Source organism: Antedon bifida, chromosome 2 (genome assembly GCF_963402885.1).
Source record: "Antedon bifida chromosome 2, ecAntBifi1.1, whole genome shotgun sequence".
In the NCBI taxonomy this organism is placed as follows: Eukaryota; Metazoa; Echinodermata; class Crinoidea; order Comatulida; family Antedonidae; genus Antedon; species Antedon bifida.
Window position 1 is genome coordinate 11,023,031 of NC_136227.1, and position 17,765 is coordinate 11,040,795.

The 17,765-nt window shown below is 32.5% G+C and overlaps 3 protein-coding genes across 4 annotated transcripts in view; 2 read left to right on the forward strand and 1 right to left on the reverse strand.

Moving 5' to 3' along the window:
• Positions 1 to 17,765, reverse strand: part of LOC144835077 (leucine-zipper-like transcriptional regulator 1) — a 55,836-nt gene that overhangs the window by 21,699 nt on the left and 16,372 nt on the right. Inside the window, exons 7-8 of the mRNA XM_078690101.1 lie at positions 16,267 to 16,350; positions 14,889 to 14,943 (exon numbers count right to left, since the gene is read on the reverse strand). Coding sequence (XP_078546227.1) covers positions 14,889 to 14,943; positions 16,267 to 16,350 — 139 coding nt within the window. The remainder of the gene's footprint in view (positions 1 to 14,888; positions 14,944 to 16,266; positions 16,351 to 17,765) is intronic.
• LOC144835103 (uncharacterized) lies at positions 746 to 4,284 on the forward strand. Its single transcript, XM_078690143.1, has 2 exons — positions 746 to 940; positions 1,340 to 4,284. Exons 1-2 carry the CDS (start codon positions 746 to 748, stop codon positions 2,990 to 2,992), a joined length of 1,848 nt encoding a protein of 615 aa, XP_078546269.1. The 3' UTR covers positions 2,993 to 4,284.
• LOC144835098 (uncharacterized) overlaps positions 6,582 to 17,765 on the forward strand; it is a 38,457-nt gene continuing 27,273 nt past the window's right edge. Inside the window, exons 1-3 of one of the 2 annotated variants that reach the window (XR_013611044.1) lie at positions 6,582 to 6,628; positions 6,827 to 7,639; positions 8,364 to 11,505. Coding sequence is in view for 1 of the 2 variants with exons in the window: in XM_078690136.1 (XP_078546262.1) it covers positions 7,445 to 7,639; positions 8,364 to 10,022 (1,854 nt within the window). In the remaining variant the exon portion in view is untranslated. Of the gene's footprint in view, positions 6,629 to 6,826; positions 7,640 to 8,363; positions 11,527 to 17,765 lie in introns of those variants that run through there. The other variant, XM_078690136.1, reaches the window with a different exon arrangement.

A 17,765-nucleotide genomic window follows, 5' to 3' on the forward strand; every position in this document is an offset into this window, starting at 1 on the left:
TACAATGCAAAAAGATAAAATTAAACTTAATCAAATAGGAAATAGAGCAATTGACTAGTAGGAGAGCACTTACCTGATGTTGAATCCTTGTATAAAGAAAATGTGTTAAAAAAAGTAAAAAGTATCATTGATGATGAAACACATCCTCTTCACAAACAATTTGCCCTCATGAATTCTGGCATAAGACTACATGCACTTAATACCAAAACAAAACGGTTTAGGTGCTCGTTTGTACCTAATGCTATACACTTATATAACTCCAGAGTACAAAGATAAAATGTAACCGCTTTTGTTTATTTTTATAGCTCACGCATGTATTTTTAATGCTTTTATATAAACTTTAAATCATCGTTAGTGCAATATAATAATAAATCATATAATATAATTAAATCATAATCATTTTTATCTAATTTTAACAATTTTTAGCCTCTTAACTTTTTGTGTGTGTTTTTGTAAATTGTATTTTATATTTATATTTTTGTATTTTGCCAGTTTTCAAATCACATTTCTGTTTTTTTTAAATGGACAATAAAGTATATATGACTATGACTATGACTATATGACTAATTCCATTTTCCAAAATGAATAATGATTTTACTATTTTTTTTTTCAATGATGTCATCAATCTGGAAATTCCAAAATATTTATATTTAGAAACACTAAGACAAAGAACTTACTCACACACTTACTACACATATGCTATCGTTGATAGATATTAAATCAGAATAAAATTTAGTTTAAAACCATGGATGTTGAACCTGGAATATGTTGGAGATGTGAGAAGAAAAAAGCAACAAAGAAATGTAGTGAATGTAAGATTGGAGAATATTGTGGAAATCAGTGTATGGAACGAGACAAGTTGAGACATAAAGCAGAATGTGACATGCTGAATGAAAACAAGGAGTGTGCATATTGTCACACAAAGACAAAATGCAAAGTGGTAAATGTTGATAACTTGCCTGCATGACTAAAAACTAAAAACAAAATTGACTACTTTATTAAAAAAAAAAAAATCTCCTTGTTATACAAAACTTTCGTACTACGGAAGCCATCTTGTACAGATGAAAATTGTTGAGACCAGCCAAGTGTAAGATAAACAAATTCATGATCAGGGGTTGAAAAAAATTGTAGGTCCCACAAATTGCAACTAAACTTTAATCAATATCAATACCATAAGAGTGTATGGCTTAATTTATATACCGACAGCAGCCAATGTACAGTAAAAATTGCATGAATTATGACTATGCTTCTCATGGGGTTCAAATGAGGTTTGTTAATACTGTATATAAGTGGTAGTATTACATAATTGTACATAACAACTGTTACTTTTTCTTTACAGTGTACTGCCTGTAAAGAAGCCACATATTGCAAACGTGAATGTCAAGAGAAGCATTGGTCATCTCACAAACGGGAATGTAAACAAATCAGAAAGATGTTGATAGAAAGAGCAAACAATTATAGACTACAATTTCAGTTTCACCAAGGAATGCAAAGATTGGCTGATTATCCACAATACATCGGCAACACTCTAGCTGTGGATGTACTGAAACTAGGCCTCAACGAAGCAGCACCAGACGCAGAATGTAGAGATTCAGAATTGGCAAGAGATTACAACATCTTACTTGCAGGAGTTGGAGATTTACGTAATCTTTTACTGACAACAGCATTACTTCCAAGCAACTTCACTGGCAATGTTCAGTTTACACTGAATGACATTGATCCATTTGTTATGGCAAGAAATGTACTCTTCTTGTACATTATCATAACTCAAAGATCAAGAGATTCTATTGAAACATCAATCACAAATATCTGGTACTCACTACAACTTAAAAAAACAGATTATCAGCTTCTTACGTCAGTCCTTGATGAACTTCTCAAACATACAAAAGCAACACTGAAGGACAAGACAAGTGGTCAACTGATTTTAGAGGAAGATGATTTAAAAACGATGAAAGAGGTCTGGGGTAAATGGAGAGAAATGGAATGCGACACTGCAAAACCAGATTCGATTAAGTTATCACAACAGAGAGCAGAAATGTTCAAAAGAGATTCTCAAAGTTCTGAAGGTATGAGAGAATATATCCAGAAGATTCCAATAAGATATAGGAACTCTGCAAGCAAGTACTTTAGAGATGGTCTGTTTCTGCCACAAAAAGAACGTAGAAACAATTTTGATAACCCAACCCTAACCGGCCGTCAAATGGAACTTACTGGCACCAAATTGCACACTCAATCGGCACCAAGTTCAGTTAGTTTTGCCTATTGTATTCGATCAAGTGCGTTGCCATTTCTTTGTTGGGATGGCATAGCAGTAGAGAAGAGCTTTCAACAAGATACTATTGTTGAATTATTTCATCGATACATCTCCAGTGTTATCAAATCTGCTGCATCAATTTTCCATGCAGGAAGGATACAATGCATAATCAAGCTTAAAAACTGTACAGATCTTCATAGAGATTATGAACCAAACTTTGAGCCTAAATTTGATCGTATTACAACTTCTAACATTGCAGATTACACAGGTATTAAGGCTATACTTTCAACATTGCGCCCTCTTCTGAGCACAACAAACAAACATGCTGTACTTATTACAGAAACATTGAATTGGTTAGAAATCTGCCCAGAAGCAAACTTAATGGATAAACAGCGGAATATGCCAAAAAACATGGAACTGTCAGCTATAATGATCAAAGATACAGGACGACATGATATGTTTGGCAACATAATGTGTCTTTACGATTACTTTGATAGCAGTAAATTTTTCCTTCGTTACTTGCGTATTCTGTTTCTTGCAACTACTGATGACACAATACTAAGAAATACTGTTCCAAGTTTATCAAAAGCATTCAGTATGGAAGGATTTCGTGTTCGAAATTTTACAAATGAGTTAAACAAGGTTGTTCCATTTGCATATCGTGGTAACCCTAGGTTAATAAACAACAGTATTGGACGTGAAAGGAATTTGGAGTGGCTACTAGAGTCACATCAATAGATTATGAGTGAATAAAGAAGTTGTTCAAATCAGAAAAAGAGCAATCAAAAAAGGAAAGGCAGGGGAAAAACCAATGTTCTTACTTAAAGATGAATGAACAGCATAGTTAACATACACTTTAGATGAGACCTTTCAGTGAAAACCTCTAATCAAAATACATGTGTGCAAAATTAAGTATGTACAGTACAAATTTGACCATGTACTGTACATATCTACTTGGAGAAGAGTTCCAAAAGAGAAGTTTTAAAATGATAATCACATATTTTGTGCAAGTGAATAAAATTCAGTAAATTAAACTACATGGGTGCAAAGCATGTCAAAATTTGACCAAGTATTGATTTTGAAGTTACCCGGTCCCTTGTTTGAAAACATGTAGTTTCTAGAAAATAGCAGTGAATGGTTTATAAATAATCTTTGTAATAAATAAGATATGCAGAAATAGAAATTTGTAAAAAGTAAACCTTTTGAATAGGTATTCATAGATTATTGAATCAAACTTAGAAATTTAATTAGAATGTTTGTTTCTTGTCAAAATATGCATGTCCTAAAATGAATGAATCATTTAAACACAAAGTGAATTAATAATTGTAAAGGAAGTAGGAGTTGGGTGGGAATGAAACAAATTTTCAGAAGAAGGTAGAAAGATGTATAAAGTTTTGAAGTCTTGCAACTATTGATGACCTAACATTAAGAGACATGATTCCAAGATTAACAAACGTATTCAATATGGAAGGCTTTTGTCTTCGAAATTTCACAAATCAGTTAACTAAGGTCATCATTTGCATGTTTTGGTTACCAACCCTGGATTGCAAAAAAAAAATTAGTAGATTTAAGTAGACTTAGGTAGAAATAGCTCTATTTTTAGTAGCCCTAATACTTTTTTAGTAGACCTTTTTATGTCGCCTACTAAGGATGGAATGTCTACTTCTCAGCTATATAAAATAGATAGTTGATTAATATTTAACTGGCTATTATCAGTTTCTTTATAGTCTATTGATTGGTTATTTAGCCCTTGTATAGCTATAATAAGTAGTGTAGATATGGTACTAGTAGTCCATATCTATCTATTGTATAAAATATATAGTTTATTAACAGTTACTGACTATTATCAGTTTGTTTATGTATATTAATAGGTTGCTGGTAGCCCTTGGTATATCTGTTATAAGTAGACAATAGATAGATATATACATACAACCATATACAACTGTGTTACTCACAGATTAAAAATAGTGAAAAATCTATAGTGGGGGGTTTGAATTATGCTAATAAGGTAAAACCTATTAAGAACTATCTACAGGGTACCTGAAATCTACTTATTAGTAGGTGCTTAATAGGTAATAGAGCTATATCTAAGGCGATAACTTATAAGGCTAATAGATATAGAGCTATAGCTACTAAGACCTTTTGTTGCAGTTTTGCATGCAAAATATTTTTGGAATGACAACTAGATCAAGAGTGAATAAAGAAATACTAACATTTGAAAAAAATAAAATTGTTTGGGTTTTGTCACAATAAAAACTACTGTATTGGTGTAGCAAAAAGATTCTACCTACATTTTATTTTTATTCATCTCATTGAGATGAAAAACAAAATAGCAAAGAGAATTATATTAATGTAAAAAATAACAACAAGTTAAAGACTGTTGAGATGCAGGATATCCCATAAAAGTCTGGGTGAACTTATTTCCAATAAGAAATACAAATAACAAGCAAAATAATACAGTAATACATTTTAAAATCACCTAATTAGTGGGTCAAATGGCCAAGAGGTTAAGGCAAAGGTGACTAAGCCAATTGTACACTCAATCAGCACCAAGATCATTTACATTTGCTTATTGTATCCGAGCAGATGCTTTGCCATTTGTTGGTTGGGATAGTATAGTGGTAGAGAAAAACTTTCAACAAGATTCCAATGTTGAATTATTTCATAGATACTGTACATCTCAAGTGTTATCAAATCTGCTGCATCAATTTTACAGGAGGATAGGATACACTGCATAATCAAGCCTAAAAACTGTACAGATCTTCACAGGGATTATGTACCAAACTTTGAGCCTAAATTTGATCGTATTACAACTTCGAACATTGCAGACTACATAAAAGCATTACATTACATTAAAGCACTACTTTCAACATTGCGCCCTCTTCTGAGCACAACAAACAAACATGCTGTGTTCATTACAGAAACAATTAATTGGATAGTCATCTGTCCAGAAGCAAATTTAATGGATAAACAGCGGAATATGCCAAAAAACATTGAACTATCACCTATAATGATTAAAGACGACATGATAATGTGTCTTTACGATTACTTTGATAGCAATACATTTTTCCTTCGTTACTTGCGTATTCTGTTTCTTGCAACTACTGACGACGTAACGTTAAGGGACACGGTTCCAAGTTCAACAAAAGCATTCAATATGGAAGGATTTTGTGTTCTAAATTTCACAAGAGAGTTAAACAAGGTTGTTCCATTTGTATATCGTGCTAACCCCAGTATTGGACGTGAAAGGCATTTGGAGTGGCTAATAGAGGGTCCTAATAGAGTCACCTAAATAGATTATGAGTGAATACAGAAGTTGTTCAAATCAGAAAAAGAGCAATCAAAAAAGGAAAGGCAGGAGCAAAACCAATGTTCTTATTAATTAAAGATGAATGAACAGCATATAGTTAGCATACACTTTAGATGAGACCTTTCAGTGAAAACCTCTAATCAAAATACATGTGTGCAAAATTAAGCATGTACAGTACAAGTTTGACCATGTACTGTACATCTCTACTTGGAGAAGAGTTCCAAAAGAGAAGTTTTAAAATGATAATCACATATTTTGTGCAAGTGCTATTATATTCAATAAATTAAACTGCATGGGTATATTAAAAGCATGTCAAAATTTGACCAAGTATTGATTTTGAAGATACCCTTGTTTTAAAACATGTAGTTTCTAAAAAATAGCAGTGAATGGTTTATAAATAATCTTTGTAATAAATAAGATATGCAGAAATAGAAATTTGTAAAATGTGAACCTTAGAATAGATATTCATAGATTATTGAATCAAAGTTAGAAATTTAATTAGCAATTTTGTTTCTTGTCAAATATGCATGTCCTAAATTTAATACATCATTTAACACTGGCTGGGACGCTGTTCCAGCCAGTTCGCTGTTGGAGTCCTCTGGCCCTAGCATGTGTGATGTATGTGTTATTGTTTGTATTGTTTAAAAATCTATAATAAATTTAATTGAATTGAAAAAAACACTAAGTGAATTAAACATTTTTAAGGAAGTACTGTAGGAGTTAGGTGGGAATGAAACAAATTGTCAAAAGTTTGTAGAAAGATGTGTATAGGCAATGTGAAAAAGATAACATGGCTCTCATCTGCCGTCTTTGTGCAAAATTTGTCTTTAATCGTTGTTTTTTAAAAAAATACTGAAAATTGCAGTGAAAAAGAAAATCTTGGCAAAATTCCTTTGCTATTAATGTGTTAAAGTGTTACAAAATACCCATTTTTTCAGCCATATGGTAAATAATAAGCTTCCGCACGGTAACTGTTTCTCAATGCTTCTGCTTTCTTGAATATAACTACTGATTTGGTTATCATGAAGTGTGGTTCTTCATGCTCAATGTTGATTGGACAAAAGGTTATAATAATAATAATTCAACATTTATTAGTTTCTATCAATGGTAAAACAATACAATAAAAAAGAATGATAATCTATAACGAGAAAATACAAAAAATACCATTAATAAAGGATCTTGCAAGAAGAGAATAATTGTCACGCAAGACCCATAAACAAAAGAAAAAAATACATTTGTATATAATTATTAAATAAATAAAGAAAACAATAGTATGATTTCAGCAAACAAATGATCAGCTACGTATTCAAATCGTACGAATTTGGCTCTATGCTTTACCAATGAACCCATTTTTCGATATTTTTTCCAGGGCACCAGATAGAATCCGACAGATTAAACGAGTGGCGCAAAAACCACATTTTACAGCAACAAATAGATTGATTCTTAAATTATTGCCACATCAAAATTTGATGAAGCATACAAATCTTTTCGTTGGTATGTATCATCATAGAAACGACCATATCAATGGATTCACTCAGACATTTAATTTTACCATGGTGACTGTTTATTGTTCATTGAATATACATTGAATTTGTAATAAATGGAATTTGGGTATAGTGTGAAAAGGTTCTATACTATAAAATTGTTAGTATTATGACTATGAATTTCAACATGGAAGCATTGTTCATTGTGATTGGGTAAAGCTGTCACAGGAAACTACAGTATAGGACTGGCTTTAGGCAATTATCAAATCGAAATGTTAGCAATCTGAAAATTCTAAAATATCTATCTTCGAGGCACAAGATAAAGAACATACACACTGCATTTTATACTGTGCAATCTTTGCAGATATTAGCTGAGACTAAAATTTAGGTAAAAACATGGATGTTGAACCAGGATTATGTTGGCGATGCGAGAAGAAAAAAGCAACAAAGAAATGTAGTGAATGTAAGATTGGAGAATATTGTGGAAATCAGTGTATGGAACGTGACAAGTTGAGACATAAAGCAGAATGTGATATGATGAATGAAAACAAGGAGTGTGCATATTGTCACACAAAGACAAAATGCAAAGTGGTAAAACATTTTTATTTTAATTTCCCTTCTTTTCCAATCAAATCGGTACCTTTATTATTTGAAATTTATTGTAGTAAAAATGTTCTTATACATGCTGGAATGGAAGGTCTATGCCCACATTCCTATTTTTAAGTGCCACCAGATACATTTCTGATCATTTCTTTATTTAATCAAATTCACCCTGATTGAGATTGGCTTGGGCTACCCCTAATAGTGTTGTTTTATAACATTTGTCAGCTCTAAAACAAAGAAGAAGAGCATGCATCATTGATGTTGCTGTTTCGACTGGCATTTTCAATATGTTTAATCTGGCCTAATAACAAAGTTAACCTTGGCTATAAAAGTAGGCTACTGAAAAAACACCAGAAAAAATTGGCTATAACTACAGTAATATGTTCCAAAAATAAAGTTAGAACAAAAATTATAAATTATAACTTATTTGGTTTTCATGGGATTTGCTATGATTTTTTGCAGGGTTTAGCAATTATATTTAACCAAAGTGGTGGTTTACTCCAAAAACAAGTCATAGTTATACAAAAATTTATAATTCTCAATTAGTAAATTTTTTAAATGACATCCCAGGCAATCGAGTTGTACATTGCATTATTCAATCACTTTCAGGCCTATGTTTGTTCGATAGGGTGTACTATGTTTTTTTGGGGGTTTTGCAGGGTTTAGCAATATTGTAGCTTATTTGTACATACAATTATTAACTTTTTTACAGTGTACTGCCTGTAAAGAAGCCACATACTGCAAACGTGAATGTCAAGAGAAGCATTGGCCATCTCACAAACAGGAATGTAAACAAATCAGAAAGATGTTGATAGAAAGAGCAAATACGTACAGACAAGCATTTACACAAGAAGTGCAACGATTGGTTGATTATCCACATTACATCGGCAACACTCTAGCTGTGGATGTACTGAAACTAGGCCTCAATGAAGCAGCACCAGATGCAGAAGGTAGAGATTCAGAATTGGCAAGAGATTACAACATCTTACTTGCAGGAGTTGGAGATTTACGTAATCTGTTACTGACAACGGCATCACTTCCAAGTAACTTCACTGGCAATGTTCGGTTTACACTGAACGACATCGATCCATTTGTTTTGGCAAGAAATGTACTTTTCTTGTACATTATCATAACTCAAAGATCAAGAGAATCTATTGAAACATCAATCACAAATATCTGGTATTCACTACAAATTCCAAAAACAGATTATCAGCTTCTTATGTCTGTCCTTGATGAACTTCTCAAACATACAAAAGCAACCTTGAAGGAAAAAACAAGTGGTCAACTTATCTTAGAGGAAGATGATATAAAAACGATAAAAGAGGTCTGGGGTAAATGGAGAGAAATGGAATGCGACATTGCAAAACCAGATTCTATTAATTTATCACAACAGAGAGCAGAAATGTTCAAAAAAGATCCTCAAAGTTCTGAAGGTATGTCTGATTATATCGTTAACATTTCACCAAAATACAGAAAGTCAGCAAGAACGTATTTTAGAGATGGTCTGTTTCTGCCACAAAATCAAAATGTACATAAAATCAATACAAAAGTTGATAACCCAACCCTAACCGGGCGTCCAAGAGTAGTTGCCGACAGCCAATTGCACAAAGAATTCGCACCAAGTTTATTTGATTTTGTCTATTGTATCCGATCAGATGCTTTACCATTTCTTGGTTGGGATGGCATACCGGTACAGAAGAGCTTTCAACAAGATTCCATTGTTGCATTATTTCATCGATACATCTCCAGTGTTATCAAATCTGCCTCATTAATTCTCCATGCAGGAAGGATACAATGCATAATAAAGCTTAAAAACTGTACAGATCTTCACAAGGATTATGAACCAAACTTTGAGCCTAAATTTGATCGTATTACAACTTCTAACATTGCAGACTACATAGGCATTAAAGCACTACTTTCAACATTGCGCCCTCTTCTGAGCACAACAAACAAACATGCAGTGCTCATTACAGAAACAATGAATTGGGTACTCATCTGTCCAGAAGCAAACTTAATGGATAAAGAACGGACATGGTCAAAATTCACTGAATTATCACCTATAATGATCAAAGATACAGGACGACATGATATGTTTGGCAACATAATTTGTCTTTATGATTACTTTGACACCAGTAAAATTTTTCTTCGTTACTTGCGTATTCTGTTTCTTGCAACTACTGACGACTTAACGTTAAGGGACACGGTTCCAAGTTCAACAAAAGCATTCAATATGGAAGGATTTCGTCTTCGAAATTTTACAAATGAGTTAAACAAGGTTGTTCCATTTGTATATCGTATTTACCCTAGGTTGATAAACAATTGTGTTGGACGTGAAAGATATTTGGAATGGCAATTAGATTTACCTGAGTAGATGGAGAGTGAGCAAAAAATAAGAACACAATTGTATTAGTGTAGTGAGATTACACTCATGGTCAAGCTCCAAAATAAGCCTCCTGGAATATCTAGTACTTAGGAACACAAAAAGTAGCCAAATTGCTCCTTACTTATTTGAAACATATGAAACAAATATTAACCCTTTGTTGGTTGTAATTCTATGTACACATTTTTAAAGAGATCCATTGATGACAAAATGTGATTAATAATGCTTTGTAACACAATTGATACGAGATCGAATTGTCAGCTAAATTTCTGAGATTTTTTTCAAAATTGTAATTAGTGTTCAATAGAATTGCATCCAGTCCATATAGCCTTAAATTAGTAAGGGAAAATATTTATTTCACAATGATGTACCCACTTAGCGATGTTTGTAAAGCATGTTATACTCTACCTTTATATACAGCAGTATCGGTTCTGCTTTGTTAACTTTTGTTCTGCCGTGTGTCGCGGAAAAGATTGCTGCTTCAGCACACAATTACATTTCTTCGGTACATTTCTATCTAACAAAGTTACATTGTATACTTCTGTTATAACCCCTCCATAAATTTAAATCACTGGCAAAGTAAGTTGTTAAATTGACTTTTAAACCTGTTATAATTCTAGGATAAATTAAACTAACAACAAATGAAATTATCCAACAGTTACACCTTTTATGCGATGAACACCATTAACTTGTTTTTCAACAAATAAAAAAACTTGTAACTGTCTTGCAGCCAATTTGACTATTTTTTGTGCTTTAAATTACAGTTTTTCAGGTACCGTAAATAATTTTTGGCCAAAGTGAATTACCATTATTATTATTATTATTATTATATATGAAATTAAAATGGCTCATTCAAAATTTTAAAACATATTCAGGGGGACAGTATATCTTTAAGAGATTTCATATGTCAATTTTTAAGAAGTGGCGAGACAGAGAAAGGGATGCAAATTTTCTCTTGGATACAACTGGTTTGAAAATATTTTACTTTTATCAAAAATTATTCATGAAAAATTTGAAAGAAGAAGAAAATCTAGAACATTCAGCTCAGCCCCAATTCTGGAGATTACAGTTCTCCATTAAACAAAATATTTGAAACAAACAGTTTGTTTTCGATTGTTGTGTGTTACACTTTCTTGAATGTAAAATTCAGAAATGCTGTAATGTGAAATGGCAACATTTTTATTCTTTTTATCCAGAAATGTTGCGTTCTTTTTAGTCGCGTATCATGCGACTCTATAGCTCACTATGTCGGTCGGTAAACACCAACTGAAATTTGACATGACTGGGCCAGCTATACATGGCCTTGTTTTAGGAATGATTACAGACACTTAATAACAGAATAATTAAGTGTATTGTACCTTTTATTTAAACATTACAGTTTTAATAAGTATTTACGGCACAATGCTTGAAAACCATGCAGTATTATACAAATAATGAATGTTTATGAGTGTAATGGTACAAATAATGGCATGAGGTGAATGATGAAAGGTTATATATCAACGAGGCAACGCCAAGTTGATATTTAACCTTTCATCATTTACCAAATTCCATTACTTGTACACGAATATGAAACATTCATTATTTGTTTTATACAACATCTAAATAGATTCCTGTCATTTGAATCAAATAAAAGGTAGCCCTAGCCAAGGCCTACATTTCATTCACATTAATAAAAACAGTATTTGGTTTGTAATAATATTATATTAAATGTTATATTTATATGGATTTTATAAACACACTTACTTTAGTGTTGATTATGTTAAAAAAACAACCAAACAATCTTAGGGCTAGCAAGTACTAGCTTGGCGGAAAGGCAAAACTTACACAGACAATTGGCTAATAATGGTTTTTCCAATGATTCCACGTCTTGTAGAGATGTTAATTAATCAAAATCCTACACACGTTCTAAAGTTAATTTAAATGCCTTTTTGATCTAAATTAGTACATATATCTCTCCAGAAATGTACTTCCATCGCGAAAAACTAGTCATCATAACATTCAAATCACCGCGAAAGTACAAAATAGGTGGCGATGTTGTATTTCAAAAGCAATAGTACTGTATAAAACAAAATATTTTCCAAACACGAAAAGAATTTTTTTTTTGTTCGTACATGAAAAAAAGTACTATTAAAAGGTTGTTTAATAGTGCATACTATTGCACGCCATGTGACCCTGGCATTCATCCAATCAAATGACAGGAATTTATTTTGGTGTTATAAGTATGGTTACACAATTAAAGATGAATTAGTATATAGAAATATATAAATCTTATGTTTTATGCATATAAAAAGTTTACAGCTGGTACTCCCAGTCAGAATGTATTACTATTACAGATTATTTAATTTATTATAATCAATCAGTTTATTAAAATCCTTTAGGGAACACATCTTGAGTGAGAAACATGCATTATGATGTATTTAAGAGGATGACTCATAAATATATTCTTGTAAACTCAAAGAAGGTTTAAGATTATGTATTGTACTTTGTGATTAATGTAGTATGTGTTATCCACTTTTAGGATACAATATTTAATATGTTTATAATTTATAAAACTATAATAAATTAAATACCATAATTATGATTGATGATTATGATAATGAATTGGTTTACTAGTAAATCTGCAGGATGTTTATATTACTAATGCATTAATGAGTAGCTAAATCAGGTGACACAGGGGCCATACAGTTGTTATACTTTGTTTTATGGTAATTTTAGTATTCAATGAAAATGATTAGATTAAAAGGTCATGACCCCAAAATGTCTTCAAACATGTATGTTTATTATAACAAGTGATCAGTCATCTTCATCTTTTCAACAATGGTGATTTAACTAGTCCAAGGTTACACAGTTTAAAGACACCATCCCTGCAGCAATTGTTGACTTGTAGAAATAATGCATATATTACTTTAAAAACATTAAACCAGGTCAATCCTTGTCTTAAATAAATCGTAGGATCTATGGTTAATACTGTAATATAATAAAAAGAGAAAAACAATACATTTATATCCAACCAGTTCGTGGACACGTTTAGGTCATATGCTTATGTTTTATCGGCTATAGCTAGCTAATAGCTTGGCCTTTTCTCGTTGCTAATTGTCAAATCGGGAAAGACCATGTATTCTCACTAAAATGTTTTTTTTCACAATCGACTCTCGCACAAAAATCAGTGGGTTCATCACAGAAGCAAAACAAAAATATCAATTGTCGTAATTGGTCCTGGATGCGGTATTTATTTTACATAAAATTCAGTTTGACCTTAAATTAGATTGAAAAAATACTTTGTTTTTATTATATAATACTGAAGATGGATGGCCATTGTGTTACAAATTATTTCCCCTTATTTGTTTCAGGTGACAGAAAAATGTCCCCGTCCCCTAAAGTGTCCCAAAGGAGATGTTATAGTATTATACAGTATTTACATTTCAAGGCAAAAAAAAGAGAATCTGAACTGAAAAAAAAAAAAATAAAGAATTCTGAAAATAAATGAAAAAACAGCAAACATGTTTAAAAGTTTCACTCACTATACATACCCCCTAGGGTCCCTAAACAACTATATAACATACAGTTGCTAATAAACAATCTTTTGTTTGGTGCCTAAGGTATAACCACTTACATGTGTAAGCTCAATGTAAACATAATTTGTAGGCCTCTAGGTAAACTCTAAGAAAGACAGGTCAAAGCATCAGGGCTTCTTATTATTATTCAAAAAGACTGTATAGCTGTGATGTTCTATTTAGATTTTAGACTATATTATTCTACAGTACTGCCTATATGGGTAAGGAGGGCCTTGAATCTGCTAATTGTATAGCTATGGTTTGCGGCCTATACAGTAGCTAGCGCCCAGAGCATGAGCGGCCCCATGTAATTACTCAGCGTTGGAAGCCTCTTAGATTAGAAGTGCTAAATCAGGGGCCTTAGGGCCTGTTTCTGCTGATCAGAAATAATCGATTATTAACCGTTTATTTTTTTAATCGATTATTTTTGGGCAGCAGAAACGGCGCAAAATAAAATAACCGATTAAAAATAACCGATTAAAAACACTCAATCCATTGTGTGTTTTAATCGATTATTTCTTGTTTTAACCGATTATTGCGGAGCAGTTTTGAGCTGCAACACAAATAGCGATTATTGACCCCACTTTGACCTCTAGAGTATGGCAAACTCATTCACGTCACAAAGCATGCTGTTTATTTGCGCGATATCGACGACGACGATCAGCAAAACAACGATCGCGATGTAGACCGAATAACAATCAAATGTTAAACATTTGATTTTTATTATTTTGTGGGGGAGAATTATACCGAGAGACTCCAGGATTTTGTGTTACAAGTACACCCTTACATCCCACCAGTCCAGGCTAACGATGTTTTACATGTCCTTTTGTAGGCCTGTTGTCTGTTTCGGTAGAAATATATAGCCTATAGCAGGCCGAAGGTAGAACCAACGAACGGCGAAACGAACTTTTCTCGCCGACGTGTCTTTATTAATATAACATCATTATTCTGTTGTATGTGGTACGGTAGTAGGCCTAGATGTTTTACAAATAATATAGCTTTACGTAAGAGTAATTTTTAATCCTACATGTGAGAGTTTAACGCAGCGATAGGATGTAAACAAACCAACTCTCATCGGCCTTTCATAACTTGAATGCGCTGTGGGGGGAATGATGACGTGATTTTAAAAACCGATTACCTGAATAACCGATTAAAGTCGTAGCAATTTTCAATTGCAACGCGATTATTTTTGTGGTTTGCGGTGACTGGAAAAAATCGATTATTTTGATTTTTTCAGCAGAAACAGACCCTTAGCCCCTTGTGTTATGTCACTGATTACAGCATAAATATACAGTAGTCTTACCTCTTCCCATTCCTTAGCACCTCCATTTAATGAAACGCACCACATATCATTTAACCTGTGAAAAACAATAAATACAATATCATTCTCAAATCAATTTTAGATACAGTACATTTTTTCTAAATAAAACAAAATTGATTTAATATAAATTTTAATTTGGAAAATCATTATAAAAAAATACTATAAAAAGTGGTAACATTACTGGCATTACAGAGAAATACAGTATAGATTTTCCAGGATAGCGTAAAATGCTTACTACTTTAATCCTATTGAGAATTTCTATAATACATAATGTCCAAATAAAAAATGTTTTTATTGTGTCATGCATTATTTTGATCCTCAGAATCGATTAGACTGCAGAATTTTGTGCATGCATTTTACAAAAAACCTGCCGAGTGTGCCGTCTGTAAAGGGTGTACTGTACACCCTTATTCTGAGCAATGTATTTCTTTCCAGGCCTTCCTAGCCTACAACATTCACAGTAGGTGTTTTTATAAAACCAATAATTAAATGGATGTTTCTGACTGAAAGACCAGTACATCTTTCAACTCCGGAAAATATTCTGTACATTAAATACACAAAACGTTCATTATTTGTATAGTAATATCATTTATTCATCATTCATTCATGTTATAAATTCTAAAATAGAAATCGCTTGAAGCATAGCAATAAATAAAACAGCTGATTAAATATGTGAGAATGTTGTCCAATATGTCTGCTCCCATTTCCTGACAGATGGTATGTAAGAAAAGCGTAAAGCATTTGCTACAATTTTAGTAGCAAAGCTCTAACGACATATACAGCAGTGGTCTTTCAAAACGTTGTTTAGGGCCTGTTTAGCATAAAAAACCTGAAATCAGATTAAAAAATATAATTTTTATATCAACTGCATCTGATATTTTGGTGCTCCCAAATAATAATTTAAACAAGTGGGTAGTCAACATCACCTAAATTGCAAGATACAGTAGCTTTTTTTACTCAAGATCAGTGGTGGTCAATTCACATTGCAGCTAAAATGTACTACAGTACAACGATAACAGGGTAAACAATGTTCTACTTCTAGCAATTACATGATTGGATAAACCGCCGTTAGTTTGAGAACGTCTTATTCATTTAACCAATTACCAGTTTCTACTGCCAAGAAATTAATTGATTATTTTGTTTCAGCAGACTGGCTGTAACTTTTGATTTTACTAGTTTAAATGAATACAATTTTTGATTAGTGTATCAGTTGGACGGATGTGCTGCAGCTATTTTGAGGGTCTCTCTCTTCTCTATGATGGAAGGTTTTTTTTAGCTCTGATTTTTATAATTGCATGTGTGTACAGAGTTTATTATCTTTTTATTCTTATATTAATTTTTAATGATATTGCATATATACCTTGCATTGCCATCATAACCAGCAAATATCCACAACTTGTCGTCGTAAACAGCTGCTCCATGTGCTGAGCGAGCAGGAGGCTGTCTGCAAAGAGAATCTTGGATTAAGTTATTGCATTCTATCCCCTCCCTTCTATCTTTAAGAAGGTTAGATCTGCCGCTTAAAATATTTGTTTGCAGACATTTGTACTTGCAGCACTCACTTGCACTTTGCAATTTCTAGTGTAATTATTTTGTTTATATTTGATTCACAATCTGTTGACATAATAATGTCTAAGGTGTCCTGAAAAAAAGCTTGACAACCTCAGTCCCAATCACAGAGAGGACTGTTTATGAACCATTTATAAAAGTATACTGTATGCCATGTGTATGCAGTAAAGACAGATTCACACTATCACCATCGAACCCTAATGCTTCCCGCTAGAGATGCAACGCAAACAAATTTTAAGCAGAACGTATTGCGATTTGACCAATCACAAATGATGGATTATTCGAACTGTCGCTTGTGATTGGGTAACTCGCTTGCATTGCTTCTTCGTCGTTGTGTTGCGTCTCTAGTAGGAATTTCAGATATTAGAAATCCATGTGGCAAACGTATGGGTGTCACTGTCAGAATCCAAGGTGGAAAAAGTATAGCAGTATTCAGATCATTGAAACCAGAAAAAAATCATTATTATAATACTTTTCATTCACATACATATTTTTATCTAAGCTTATGTATAAATATAGAATGCAACATTACAATATAAATTCCTAGCAAAGCTTATAATGGATTTAAAAAGCTATAGCTATTTTACTAATTAGTCTCATTGATTTATGAGTTACTACATACAGTATGCTATCATATATTTTGAAATTTATAACAGACATTTCAAATTCCAAACTTTCTAATTAAAACAGATGGACATAAGTTTCCTTTATGTAATGACGTCAATTAAATTAAAATAGTCGCTGGCTTTTCCTTTTAACTCAGTGCTGTACGTACGTCTGTATGGCCATAGGCATCACAGGTAGGCCTTAAATGGCATGAATAGGAAATTACTAATAGTAGTAGTTGTTTCTTGGGTTAAAATTGCAGGTATAAAGAGAAAATAAAAGTATTGATAAGACGTAATGGAAACTTGCTAAATCATTTCACTTCATGTTTCTACTTGTATGTACACAGGTACAAGAAGTCACAGAAATGACCTGATTACAGGTAACCTTTAAGAAATCAACTGAGTGTTCATTTAGTACTAGTTGGCTGTAGCCTCACTGTTTGTTATATAAGCCTTACTTACACTAACCTATCATACTTTGAAAACATTTCCAATTGCTTTGTATGACCTGCCCATTGGTTTTCATGAAAATATATATATTGATGATGTAACAAAAACTCAATGATCTGTATCTTCAATGGCTGAAATATTAAATAGCACACCCTATGTTGCCCTTTGCCCTTTGCAGCATTTTTCCACTTAAGAACCAACAATAATGCCTAGTAGTAGTAGAACTAATGGT

Coding starts and splice junctions, on each gene's coding strand:
- LOC144835103 (XM_078690143.1), top strand. CDS start 746: ATGGATGTTGAACCTGGAATATGTTGGAGATGTGAGAAGAAAAAAGCA. Junction 941..1,339: donor CAAAGACAAAATGCAAAGTG/GTAAATGTTGAT, acceptor TTTTCTTTACAG/TGTACTGCCTGTAAAGAAGC.